Source organism: Sinocyclocheilus grahami, unplaced genomic scaffold, assembly GCF_001515645.1.
Source record: "Sinocyclocheilus grahami isolate Dianchi unplaced genomic scaffold, SAMN03320097.WGS_v1.1 scaffold129.1, whole genome shotgun sequence".
NCBI classification, from domain to species: Eukaryota; Metazoa; Chordata; class Actinopteri; order Cypriniformes; family Cyprinidae; genus Sinocyclocheilus; species Sinocyclocheilus grahami.
In genome coordinates, this window is record NW_015505308.1 from 1,388,942 (window position 1) to 1,403,302 (window position 14,361).

General features: G+C 35.4%; 1 protein-coding gene across 3 annotated transcripts in view; it reads left to right on the top strand.

Annotated features, from left to right (window-relative positions):
* LOC107590534 (FYVE, RhoGEF and PH domain-containing protein 4-like) overlaps positions 1 to 14,333 on the top strand; it is a 23,303-nt gene extending 8,970 nt beyond the window's left edge. For 2 of the 3 annotated variants that reach the window (XM_016279335.1, XM_016279337.1), the window contains exons 2-17: positions 2,412 to 2,528; positions 3,318 to 3,453; positions 4,719 to 5,037; positions 6,125 to 6,217; positions 7,150 to 7,295; positions 7,369 to 7,525; positions 8,639 to 8,777; positions 8,960 to 9,018; positions 9,427 to 9,573; positions 9,841 to 10,013; positions 10,092 to 10,122; positions 10,979 to 11,062; positions 11,162 to 11,287; positions 11,443 to 11,592; positions 11,691 to 11,834; positions 13,640 to 14,333. In XM_016279335.1, the coding sequence (XP_016134821.1) occupies positions 2,412 to 2,528; positions 3,318 to 3,453; positions 4,719 to 5,037; positions 6,125 to 6,217; positions 7,150 to 7,295; positions 7,369 to 7,525; positions 8,639 to 8,777; positions 8,960 to 9,018; positions 9,427 to 9,573; positions 9,841 to 10,013; positions 10,092 to 10,122; positions 10,979 to 11,062; positions 11,162 to 11,287; positions 11,443 to 11,592; positions 11,691 to 11,834; positions 13,640 to 13,909 (2,291 nt within the window). In that variant the 3' untranslated portion in view covers positions 13,910 to 14,333. The remainder of the gene's footprint in view (positions 1 to 2,411; positions 2,529 to 3,317; positions 3,454 to 4,718; positions 5,038 to 6,124; positions 6,218 to 7,149; positions 7,296 to 7,368; positions 7,526 to 8,638; positions 8,778 to 8,959; positions 9,019 to 9,426; positions 9,574 to 9,840; positions 10,014 to 10,091; positions 10,123 to 10,978; positions 11,063 to 11,161; positions 11,288 to 11,442; positions 11,593 to 11,690; positions 11,835 to 13,639) is intronic. The other variant, XM_016279336.1, reaches the window with a different exon arrangement.
* The last annotated feature ends 28 nt before the right edge of the window (positions 14,334 to 14,361 follow it).

The following is a 14,361-nucleotide window of genomic DNA, read 5'->3' on the forward strand; positions in this document are numbered from 1 at the left end:
ATAGGGTTATATTTATAGACATTTTATATCTTATTTATTTAAAATATAATTAATATTAAAATTTTATGTGTATAAATTTATATATATATAAATAAAAGGTTAGGGTTATATTTTATATTTATAGAATTTTTATATCTTAATTTGTATTTATTTATTTGTTTATTTATACTTTCGAAATATTACATTTGTGATTGTGTGTGATTTTTAAAAATCTTAGTCATAAAAATTATATTCATTTCCTGGTTCCGCTCATCTCTAAAATATTTGATTGCTAAAAAAGTGAAAGCTCTGTAAAGTGAATTTTATTTTTATTTTTTTGGAATTCGTTAAAAGTGCAAGCCGTGAGCTGTTTTGGGGTTTCTCTTTAGGTTCTCATGACACTGAGAGCTTGTGGATGCAGCACTTCTCCTTACGAGAGTCTGTCGTTGAAAGCGTCACAGTGAGAGAGTCTTTGTCATGGACTCAGAGCGTGAGGAACTGAGAAAGCACACTGAGGAAGCTCAGCAGCTCAGCAGCACGGGCCTCCACTAACTCACATTTCTTGAGAGATTGCCAACCGCAGTCAAACGTGCTGCTTTTATTTCAACATAAATTTGTCTTTATTTATTAAGGGGAAAATGGAATACACTGGGAATGATAAAACGGCAAATAAACATTAGGGGAAACTAGTAGAAGCTGTCAGCTCATCTCTAAAATATTTGATTGCTAAAAAAGTGAAAGCTCTGTAAAGTGAATTTTATTTTAATTTTTTTGGAATTCGTTAAAAGTGCAAGCCGTGAGCTGTTTTGGGGTTTCTCTTTAGGTTCTCATGACACTGAGAGCTTGTGGATGCAGCACTTCTCCTTACGAGAGTCTGTCGTTGAAAGCCTCACAGTGAGAGAGTCTTTGTCATGGACTCAGAGCGTGAGGAACTGAGAAAGCACACTGAGGAAGCTCAGCAGCTCAGCAGCACGGGCCTCCACTAACTCACATTTCTTGAGAGATTGCCAACCGCAGTCAAACGTGCTGCTTTTATTTCAACATAAATTTGTCTTTATTTATTAAGGGAAAAATGGAATACACTGGGAATGATAAAACGGCAAATAAACATTAGGGGAAACTAGTAGAAGCTGTCAAAATTTTGGCTATTAAAAAGTATTTGAACTTTTCTATGATTATTTTCCAGGAAAAACAATAGAGCTGATTTAATGAACACTGATGTTATAGCGGGGCATGTTGTCACACAGTATCTGGATACTGCTGTTATTGTTGACTGAAACTATTACAATAATTGAATAAAATTTGAGTGAAATAAATGAAAACATACATTTTAGATGAAAAACTTCAACTGAAATAAAAATAAAGCTAATTAGAAATATGTATAAAACCCTAGTAAAAATGTCAAGAAGCATAATGAAAATAAAAGGTATAATAATAATATACAAATGCAAATAAAATAAAATGTCTTATGTTTATTGCAGTGTTGTTAAGTTAAACTAAAACTATTAAAAATATTTGTATTTATAGTTAAAAAAAAACTGTATAAATAGAAGTGTTTAGAAACTAATAAAAATGAAGAAAATTTAATTAAAACTTAAACTAAAATTAAAGTGAAAATATAAAAATAAAAGCTACAGTGTAAAGTAAAATATGATCTTCTAGCGGATTTGTATGTGGATTCTGCTGTTTATTGCAGTTTTGTTACTGTTAACTAAAACTATTAAAAATAGTTTTAGATAATTCAGATAAAATATGAATATAAATATTACATGGGGGAAAAAAACGTGAACTGAATTAAGAAATTAAAACTAAATAGGAATATTACAAAACTAAAACCAATAGCCAATAAAAATGACAAAAAGCACATAACAAAATTAAATTAAAAGTAATATTTCACAAAATGTATGCATTTCATTGTATTTGATGCTATTTAGGTTTTCTAAAAATGTAAGCGGTTAAACAGAACTTTTTGTGACACAATAAACCAATGATTTAGCCGACTAATATGGTAACCAAGTTAAAACGATTGTGACGACTTGCCCCTTCCCAAAATGCACACAAAATCCTCATTTAATAAGTTCGATATATATATGCCACCAAACCACCACAGAAACACTGCAGCAGTGTTTTCATAAATCTCTAATCACACAACGGTGCTCAAGAGGATGTGTGTTCAAGTGCACAATAGAGGAAGCAGCCATTTTCACTAAAAACATCCTTCAGATGTCGCTTTCACTTTGAATTCTCATTCAGTAAATGGTGATTTCTACATTTTGAAAAACTTTTACTGCATAAAACTGTGCTAGCTTAAAATGTGCTCAAAAACTTCCCAAATCACTTAGTTAATTGGTGTGCCTGGCTTTGCAGAAGTCAAGTGTGTGTGTGTGTGTGTGTGTGTTGTGTGAACTTCTGTTCTGTGTGTGTGTGGACAGGAGATGCTGGATGCAGGAGCCAGTGTGACGTTGCATACGAGAGTTTGCTGAATAACAGGAGCTCAGTGTTGAGAAGGTCAGCGGTCTACACCGTCTCACCAATGCCTCCTCCGCCAGGTACATCAGCATCTGAACGCACTTTACTGGAGGAGGGAGCGAGACTCTTCACTCAGACCAGTTACAAACCACATATTTAAAACCACTCTGAACGCCTTGGCATAATGCCGGAGAGTTTACCACTCACATTTTCTCATTGCATTGTATAAGTCTCATTTTATTACTGAAATTCAAAGGAGGTTTTCTGAAAAAATATAAAGTAGTGTGATTTGGTTGGACTGTATAGCAGATGTAGGAGCACAGGAAGTGATGTTTGAGATAATGTGGGCTGTTCAACGTGGGTTTTACCCACAAACTCAACCTCTTGTAAAAAAATTTTTTTTTTTTTTTAATTAGTCATGTATATACAGGTGCATCACAATAAATTAGAATGTTGTGGAAAAGTTCAGACCAAAAGAAGGGAAAATATTAAAAATGTGTAAATATTTCAAATTAATACAAATAAATCATTATTATTTAAATGATTGATTTCAAAATTATTATTTATTTTAAAATGATAAAAAATTGTTATAAATATAGTTATTTTTTTAAAATAAGATTTTATATATGTATGTGTGTGTGTGGGTTTGATTACGCTTACCCGTATGTGAGTTTGACTACTGTTAAAGTATTATTAAAAATAGTATTACATTTAAAATGTTTAAATTATTTTAAAATTGATTACACTTAGAAATATTGAATTACACTGACCCCTGCTGTTTATATTAAGAAAAAAAACATACTTCCTAGTCATAGATGATCAAAAACCCTGTTTTAAAGCATCTTTCGTGTCTTGATTTTCCATTGTAGTTCTTCCGAAACCGAAATTCCAGTGTCCAGTGAAGATTTCAGCTGGAAGCATCATAGACGAGAAGGATACGATGACAAGCATAACCCGAGGAAGATCGACCGTGATCTCCAAACACCACAGAAATATTGACAAGAGGTGTGTGTGCATCAGAAACATAAACAATATTAGACAAACACTGGGGAACAGCTGATGTTAGTTCTTTTTTTTGTTACTGTTTTACACCATAAACAATCGTGAAGTCATCAGTATTCATCTCAAGCAGTCCAGTGGAAGTTGCATGACCATTCTTAATCTTCCATGTTTATTTTTTTGAGTGATCACTTCTGTGTAATAGTGTTGGAAAAACCACACATTTTTCAAAAATAAAATAAATATAAAAAAAATTCAAAAACAATTATTTGTGAAATTTACTAGCAATTTCTAAGTGAAAATTTTTTGATTAAGGATAAAAATTATAAATATAGTTATTTTTTTTAAATAAGATTTTATATATGTATGTGTGTGTGTGTGTGTGTGGGTTTGATTACGCTTACCCGTATGTGAGTTTGACTACTGTTAAAGTATTATTAAAAATAGTATTACGTTTAAAATGTTTAAATTATTTTAAAATTATTAATTACACTTAGAAATATTGAATTACACTGACCCCTGCTGTTTGTATTAAGAAAAAAAACATACTTCCTAGTCATAGGTGATCAAAACCCCTGTTTTAAAGCATCTTTCATGTCTTGATTTTCCATTGTAGTTCTTCCGAAACCGAAATTCCAGTGTCCAGTGAAGATTTCAGCTGGAAGCATCATAGACGAGAAGGATACGATGACAAGCATAACCCGAGGAAGATCGACCGTGATCTCCAAATACCACAGAAATATTGACAAGAGGTGTGTGTGCATCAGAAACATAAACAATATTAGACAAACACTGGGGAACAGCTGATGTTAGTTCTTTTTTTGTTACTGTTTTACACCATAAACAATCGTGAAGTCATCAGTATTCATTCATTCATTTGTCAGTCCATCTCAAGCAGTCCAGTGGAAGTTGCATGACCATTCTTAATCTTCCATGTTTATTTTTTTGAGTGATCACTTCTGTGTAATAGTGTTGGAAAAACCACACATTTTTCAAAAATAAAATAAATATAAAAAAAATTCAAAAACAATTATTTGTGAAATTTACTAGCAATTTCTAAGTGAAAATTTTTTGATTAAGGAGAAACGTAGTTGAGAGAAATTCAGTCTGTTGACTAGTACTGTACATTCACACTTCATAAATAGGACAGTGAGGGGAAATTCACCCCCTCGTTTCTCTCTGTAACCCTCTGCTCCGCCTTTGAAACTTTCACTTCCTGTTGAAGCGCTGTTCTAGACGCAGTGTTTGGCATCTCGTACTCTCTCTTCCAGCGCCACCAAAGCTTCATCAGACTGTTCTCCAGCTGAGCGCCTCATCGAAGCCCCGGTGAGCCCCGAGCGTTCAGACCCCGTCTACTCTCAGACGTCCTCGCAGGACTCCCGCTGGCACGTCTGGTCGGGCTGGTGGTCAGAAGAGGTCAAAGGTCACACTGAGTTTGTAGAGCAAGAGACGGATGCTGGACATCTCCCGGCTCCCTCAGAAACCGGCAAAAAAGTGAGAGAAAGTGCTCTACAGGACCACGAGGACGAGACTCGGGAGAACGTCTTAAATGAAGAGACGCAGAACATGGAGAAAGATGAAGACAAACATGTGAGATACTGACATGCTGCACAGCATCACTAGTACTAGCACTTATACTTTGTGTTCATAATATCGAACCCTAATTATTAAACATTGGCACATTTAATGTTAAGCGATCAGATCTGCCATTTTCAGGCTGTAAAATGGGTGAAAATGCACAAGATTCAAGATACAAATTGCATTTGTCTTAATTATTGCAAAAGGTGTTATTTAGTAAAAAAATGAGTACATTCTTTAAAGAATTAATTGCAAAATTATTACAGTAAAGTATTATTTTTAATAAAAAAGAATTAAATTGTTTTTAAATGTACATTATTTAAATAATTGGTTTATTGATTATTAAATTATTTATTTTTAAATGATTGAAAATTCATAAATTATTTTAATTACTGAACATTTACCTGTGAGATGTAAATTCATAAATTATTTTAATATTAAAGGCGTTCTGTGAGATGATAAAATGGGTGAAAATGTATTATTATTTAATAATATAAAATGTATTTGTCTTAATTATTGGTTTTATGAATACCTTATTTTAAATGATTACTCGATTTAAATGTAAATTATGAAGTTAATAATTTATTAATTGCATTATTTAAATTATTATTTTTTATTAATAACGCATGTCCTATGGTACGGACATGAATGGTAAGCAAACAGATCCAAACGTAAATGTAATGTGAACTGTACAGTCCCTTGAAAAAGGGATGCAAGCTGTATCTAGAGACCAAAATATCAGCGTGATTTGGGATGTGGACTCTCTTGACTGAAAACAGTATCGTGGGAACCACAAAACTGCATCCTGACAACCAGTTTCAACACTTTAGCATCATGGCATCAAGTTAAATACTAGCTAAAATGTTCATCATATTGCACATTAGAATGCCAGAATAAAGCTGCACATCAGTCTATGTGTGACTGCTATCAGGTATTGGAATCAGAAGTGGCCCATCTACCCGACCACATGACCCTGTATTTTTCCACTCAGACTGTTAGTGGCTTTCCAGCAGCAGACTTTACCTAAATTACATTACCACAGAGACATGCCACGCTTTCAGATTCAGTAACAGAGGAAATAACAGGCTGTTTTCAACAGGAGCCGATCAAAGAGCTCAAGCTCTATAAGATAGCCAGTGAGCTCCTGCAGACCGAGAGGGCGTATGTGACCCGGCTGCATTTGCTGGACCAGGTCAGTCCTTGCTCTTTAAAATCATTCTTCTCACCGAATACTCTTAAAAATAAAGGTTCTTTATTGCCATTGATGGTTCCGTACAGAACCTTTAACATCCATGGACTTTTTAAAACGATTACATCATTTAAATGATTAATTTTACAATTATTAAAACAAATTTCATTGGTTAAATTATTAATTTAAAAATTACCATCTGTGGTTCCATGAAGAATTTTAAAGTTTAATATCCATGGAACCTTTTTAAAGTTATATAATTTAATTATTAATTTTAAAATGATTACATTTTTTTTAATTTGACCGTTATTAAAAAAAAATTACTTAAATTATTAATTAAAAGAAATTAATGAAGAACCTTTCACATCCATGGAACCTTTTAAATGTATTAAAAATGATTTAAACGATTAATTTTAAAATGATTAAATTACCAAAATGATTACATTTAAAATTAGTATTTAATTTTTTTTATTATTAATACATATTTAATTAAGTTATTCATTTTAAATTTATGATTATGATTTTAAAAATGTAATTGATCACATATGGCTCCATGAAGAACCTATGTCATCCTTGAAACCTTTTTAAAAATATTAAAAATGACTACATTAAATTATTAATTTTAAAATGATCATGTATGGCTCCATGAACAATTAAATTAATTAAATTGTTAATTTAAAATGTAATTTAATTTTTTTTTTAATTAATTTTTTGAATGAAATGAAAAATGGAACCTTTGCATTGCACAGAAGGTTTTTTATAATGGAAAAAGATTATTCAAATATTCTTCACATTAATAAAATAGGTTCTTTTAAGAAATGATCACTGAAAGGGCACCAAAAATGGTTCTTCTATGGCATTTCTACAAAAACCCTCTTAGAAAACCTTTATTTTTAAGAGTGTGCAAGTGTGAAGTGTGTACTGTGTTTCTGCAGGTGTTCTGCGCTAAACTCACTGAGGAGGCTGGGAAGGGGACGTTTCCTGTCGAGGTGGTGAAGGGCATCTTCTCCAATGTGGGATCCATCTACACCTTCCACAGCCAGTTCCTCCTGCCGGATCTGGAGACGCGGATGAGCCAGTGGTGAGCGCTGATTCATCTTCATGCTTCTTCTCCGCTCTCACACACACCCGCTCACGTCTCCGTCCTCCTGCAGGGACTCCACGCCCCGCATCGGGGACATCTTAGCACAGCTCGCACCCTTTCTCAGGATGTATGCCGAGTACGTGAAAAACTTCGACAGCGCCATGGACCTGCTCAAACAGTGGATGGAGCGATCGGCACAGCTTAATGCCATCATTCAGGACATACAGGTGTGTGTGTGTGTGTGCTTTCAACTCAAAATAACTGATTAAATACCCTTTTAACAACTGCCTGAACTCTTATTCTACCTCTTTTTTTTAAATAGCTAAAAATATATCTAAAATATATATATATATATATATATATATAATTATTATTTTTTTTTTCCTGATTTTCCAGTTAAATGGCTAAAATATATAAAAATAGTATAACATTATTTGGTCTGATTTTTCCAGTTAAATATCTAAAAATATATTATTAAATATTTTTATTATATTATTAAAAATATATTAAAATAATAAAAAACAATTTGTTCTGATTTTCTAGTTAAATATCTTAAAATATATGAAATAATAAAATGAAAATGATGTGTGTGTGTGTATATATATAAATATTATAGTGCTGTCAAACGATTAATCGCATCCAAAATGAAAGTTTTTGTGTACATAATATATGTGTGTGTGTACTGTGTATATTTATTATGTATATATAAATACAAACACATACATGTATATATTTAAGAAAAATGTTGTTTATATATTAAATATTTATGTATAATATAAGAATATAAATGTATATACACGTAAATATTTTTTTAAATATATACTGTGTATTTATATATACATAAGTAAATATACACAGTACACATACATGTATTATGTAAACAAAAACTTTTATTTTGGATGCGATTAATCGTTTGACACCTGCTGTTAAACGATTAATAAAATACGGTTTTAATTGTTTTATGTGTAGAATAATAATTAAACTTTTTTTGAATATTAATTTTGCAGTACACCAATTTTATGTATGAAAATCCAAGATGTCATGCAACATTTCCCAAAATGTGCAGTATACAGTATATAACTAGAGCACACTGCCTAGTATACTGTATCCCACAATGCAATGTGCATGACCTTCCATTTCCACTGTGATGAATGCACTGGAAACATTATTTTGACTCCGTATTTAAATAAACTGGTAAAAGTACTCTTTGTAATGTTTATACTATTTCACATACTATTTTTAATAGTAGACAGTAGGCAGTGCATAATATGCATTGTGCAGTATGCAATAAACAGCACATAGATTGAATGTTAATGTCGAATTTATGTATTTTTGTTTAGAGTCAGGAGGTGTGTGGGAATCTGACTCTGCAGCATCACATGCTGGAGCCGGTGCAGCGGGTTCCTCGCTACGAGATGCTGCTCAAAGACTATCTGAAGAAACTCCCGGAGGACGACCCCGACCGCAGCCAGGCCGAGAGTGAGAGATACATGCTTTTGGTTGCCTCACAATTTATAATAGCGACTAATATGTTCAAAACTTATATTGCACAAGAATGTGAACGTTTGAGATAAAGTGAAAGTGTTGTTTGGCTCCCAACTGTTTTCAGTTCCATAACTGGATGAGTCAGCTGAGATATCACTTCTCCTTCTCCTTTCCAGAGTCTCTGAACATCATCTCAATGGCTGCCACACACTCCAACACGGCCATCCGCAAGATGGTGAGAGACACTTTCACTTAACCTGCTACTAGCTACACAGATTAGTCAGACCAAGATGGCCTGTTTCCTGACTGCGTTTATGATTTTCACATGCAACTGGGGTCGTAAATGTGCTTCGATTGCAACTTTGTGTATTCAGGCCACTATTTTTTTAAATGAAGTACTTTCAAATACATTTCAATCGTGAATCCATTTTGAAGTTTTTATCCAAAGCAAACCTTGTATAGGTTTTTTAATTGCTCTTTTATAGCATTTCAACTTGTTATTCACCATGAAAATAGCCATCGAAGCTGGCACGGTGTTGAAACGCTAACCAACCAACAATCCGGCTCTACAAGCCATTAGTGTTTTGATCTCTGTTAAGTCTTCATTGGTTTTATATGCAGACATTCTCCGCATGTGTTCCAGGAGAATCTGAAGAAGCTCATGGAGATCTATGAGATGCTGGGAGGTGAAGAGGACATCGTTAACCCGTCCAACGAGCTCATTAAAGAAGGACAAATCCTAAAGCTGGCCGCAAGGAACACCTCGTCCATGGAGAGATACCTTTTCCTGGTTAGTTGCTTCTTACTCGGTATTTGTGGCTTGTTTTCTATCTAAACATTCTTAAATCATGATACATTTACTTGAAGCAAAATGGAGCATAAAGTCACTTAATTATTATTATTATTTTTTTTCAGAAAACAAGATTTATGTCATTTTGCTTCAAGTAAATGTATCTTGATTTAAGAATGTTTAGATGTTTTGCTGAAAAACATGACAAAAATTAATTTTTCTTGCTGTCATTTGGGAGTTAAACCCACGCCATCCTTCTCTTTTCAGTTTAACAACATGTTGCTGTACTGCGTGCCCAAGTTCAGTCTGGTGGGCCAGCGGTTCACTGTGCGCACGCGGGTGGGCGTTGAGGGCATGAAGGTGCTCGAGACCTCCAACGACGACTATCCTCACACTTTCCAGGTGTCGGGTAAAGAGCGAACGCTGGAGCTGCAGGCCAGGTGAAGGCAGAACCATGCGGATATGGAATATAACGTCTGTTTTAGCTCATAATGACTGTAGCTTTCCGTTGTTCACAGCTCAGAGCAAGACAAAGAGGACTGGATCAAGGTATCAGTGTTGTTGAGTTGCTCAAAGATGCTTTAAATCTGAATTATATGAATGTAAGAATCAGGAAAGTATGGAATCTTGTTTCCGCCACGGAGTAAAAAATAAAAAAGGTAATTGAGACATTTTATCTCAATTCTGAAAATCTACTTTTTTTCTCTCTCACAATTCAGACTTCTTTTCTCGCAATTCAGAGAAAAAAAGTTAAACATAGAAGTGAACTATAAATCTGAATTGTGAGCTACGAAATCACAATTACCTTTTTTTTTTTTCATTACGTGGCAGAAATTTGTGATTTTCTGTCTCACAATTCTGACTTTTTTTTTTTCTTTCTCAGAATTGCACATTTCTCTCATATTTCTGTTTATATATCATATATTAATTTATCTGATATAAGCTCAGAATTGCGAGGGGAAAAAAGTCCAAATTGTGAGAGAAAAAGTCCAAATTTAATTTAATTTTTTATACATGGCGGAAACGAGCTTCTGACTTTTTATTTCACAATTCTGACTTTTCCTTTTTTATTTCTCACAATTTATATCAGAATTACAAGGAAAAAAGTCAGAATCGTGGGATATAAACTCAGAATTAAATAAACTTTTTACTCACAACTGCAAGGCTTATATCTTGCAGTTATGCGAGGAAAAAAGTCAGAATTATGAGACAAACTCAGAATTAAATATATAATTTTTTTTTCTCACAAATATGAGTATACAGTATATCCTGCAATTAAGAGTTTATATCAAAATTGCAAGGAAAAAACAAGTCTAAATTGTGAGGAAAAAGTCCCAATTATTATTTTTTTATTCCGAGGCAGAAACAAGCTTCCATAGTAAAGTTTCAATGTGGGTCGTTCTAGGCATTCCAGAAGACCATTGAAATCTTTCAGCAGAAGAATGAATCGTTCAAATCAGCCTCTAAAGAAGTGGTGGATGAGGTTTCTGTAAGTAGAAAGAGCAATTTGGTCATGCATAAAGACAACTGTGGTGGGGGTCAATCTTCATTTAAGACATTCCCTTATCTGTGCTCATGTGTTTTTCAGAAAGAGGAGTTGGGGAAGAGAGCACCGCGCTGGATTCGGGACAATGAAGTGACCATGTGCATGAAATGCAAGGAGCCCTTCAACCCTCTGACCCGCAGGAGACACCATTGCAGGGCATGTGGATACGTGAGTTTGCATGCATACATTTATCTGGAAATCTAAACGAGCACTTCCTGTTAAATTCTATCAGTGTTAAATTATAGATCAGCCATAACTCAATACTCTAACTCAGAAAAAAAATTTGTACTCCCAAAAAATAACGTTTTGAAATGTGTCTTAAGGTTGTGTGTTATAAATGTTCGGACTACAAGGCATCGCTGAGGTACGACGGCAACAAATTAAACAAGGTGTGTAAGGACTGTTACTTCATTCTGACCGGAAGAGTGGATGCTGAGGAACCAGTCAGCGGGAAGAAAAGAGGAATTCTTGAGGTACGTCTTATTGATGTTTTGAGTTTTTGTTCTGTCTGCATGAACCATTTTTGAAATAATCGTGATGTTTTTTTCTCTCTCCTCTTGACCTTTACCAGATTGAAGCAGCTCAGGTCTCAGGAAACAGTTTCCTGTGTGGCTTCCTGCAGTACAGTACAGACCGAACTAAACCGTGTCAGAGGGTGTGGTGTGTGATTCCGCAGCATGACGCACTGGTTCTTTACCTGTATGGCGCTCCACAGGTGAGAGACGCAGTGTAGTCGAGCTCACATGCATCAGCCTTCAATGATGCTATATTAAAAATGCTACAAAGTACTTCTAAATACTCCTTAAAAACACATTTTGTGTAGCTTGCTTCACATTATGTTGGCTTGACAAAATTATGCCCTAGCAACCACTCAGAACACCTTAGTAACCACTTAGCAACACCCTAGCAACCATTCAGAACACTGCTTAGCAACATTCTAGCTTCCATCATCCTGGTTACCATCTGAAACCCGAGAAACTACTCTGAACACTTAGCAATTCCCTAGTGACCACTCAAAACACAGAACCGCTTGGCAACATCCTTGGTGCCACCAGAAACCCTAGCAACTACTTAGTAACATCATATCTACCATCTAAAACCCCATAAACAAACCTCAACACCTTAGCAAGAGCAACATCTTGGCTACCTTCTGAAACTTTAGCAACCACTTAGCAGTTCCCTAGTAACCACTCAGAAAACTCTTATGAACCACTAAGCAACGTCCTTGCTACCATCTGAAATGCTAAAAAAACACTTTTAACACCTTAGCAACCACTCAGAACAGCAACATCCTAGCTACAATCTAAAACCCTAGAAACCACTGAATACCTAAGCAACACCTAACAACCACTAAACACCTAAGCAAAACCTTAACAACCACATAAAACATTGTAGCAACATGCTACCTTCCCTCTGAAGCCTAGAAACCACTCTGAACACAGAAGCAATGGTCTAGCAACCACTTAAAATACCTTAGCAACATCCTATCAACCACTAGAAACCCTAGCAACCCTAACTCACCAGCAACCACTCTGTACAACTTGGCAAACACTTGGTAGTTCCCAAGTAACCATTTAGAATACACTTAAGAACTGCTTAGCAACGTCTTTGCTACTACCAGAGACCCTAGCAACCACTCAAAACACCTTAGCAACATCCTAACTACCATATAACCTCTAGAAACTGCTCTGAACACCTAGGCAGCACTGTAGAAACCACTAGGAACACCTTAGCAACATCCTAGCCATCATATAAACCCTAGGAACCACTGTGAACACATTAGCAACACCCTTGCTATCATATATAAACCCTAGGAACCACTGTGAACACATTAGCAACACCCTTGCTATCATATATAAACCCTAGGAACCACTCTGAACACCTTAGCAACACCCTAGCTATCATATAAACCCTAGGAACCACTCTGAACACCTTAGCAACACCCTAGCTATCATATAAACCCTATAAACACCACACAGCACACCTAAGCAACCCCCTAGCTATCATATAACCCCTAGGAACCTCTCTGAACACCTTAGCAACACCCTAGCTATCATATAAACCCTAGGAACCACTCTGAACACCTTAGCAACACCCTAGCTATCATATAAACCCTAGGAACCACTCTGAACACCTTGGCAACATCCTAGCTATCATATAAACCCTAGGAACCACTCTGAACACCTTAGCAACACCCTAGCTATCATATAAACCCTAGGAACCTCTCTGAACACCTTAGCAACACCCTAGCTATCATACAAACCCTAGGAACCACTCTGAACACCTTAGCAACATCCTAGCTATCATATAAACCCTAACCCTCAGAATACCTTAGCAATGCTTTAGCAACCACTCAAAACACCTTAGGAGTCACTTAACAACATCCTAACTACCTCTGAAACACTAGCAACCATTCAGAACACCTTAGCAACGCCCTAGCTTTAGTAACTTGTATGTTCTACTTTTAAATGTTAATATTGACCTTGAATGAGTCTGGTTTCTCCGGGATTTTGTTACCAGGATGTCAAAGCCCAGTGTACCATCCCGCTCCTGGGTTACCAAGTTGAGGACGTCCAAAGGTCTGTGGATCATCCTCCCTCCAGCTTCCGTCTGCGCCAATCCAAATCTGTGCACTACTTCACTGCTGACACGGAGGAAGTGAAACTGCGCTGGCTGAGAGTGATATGCAAAGCTGTGATCGGGGAAATGCCAGAATGTCAGACACCAGACGTTGGCGACGTTGGCGACCTTGCCAACGGTTGCCATGAAGGCGTGCCTGATGGTACCTGAAAAAGACCGGGCCATTTTCCAGCTTTTGCACTGTTACGCGTGTAACTCCGTGTAGAATGTGTTGGTAAAGAAACACTTACGGAACAGATTGGATTTGTTTGGGAGTGTATAAATAGTTTTTTCCTGTGCAGCCTATATGCAGTCAGTTGATTAATATTTTAGATATTTTAATGTATTATGATGTCAACCTCGATCAGACTCAGTGTGTGATTAAATTATATTCTCTTAGTTTGCAAAAGATTGCAAAATCTCAGCCAAGCAAGTCCAAATTATGCTTTGTGATTTATTAGTCATGTTTTATGTATATTTTAAATTTGCAATGTTAATATGCTGTTTGTCATGGTCACTGTCCCTAAGATTTATGCACTTTATTGCTTTTGGTAAACCAGGATGTTGACATTCAAATTCATTAATAAAAGATAAGCTCCTTTGCCTTGATCCTTAGACCTCTC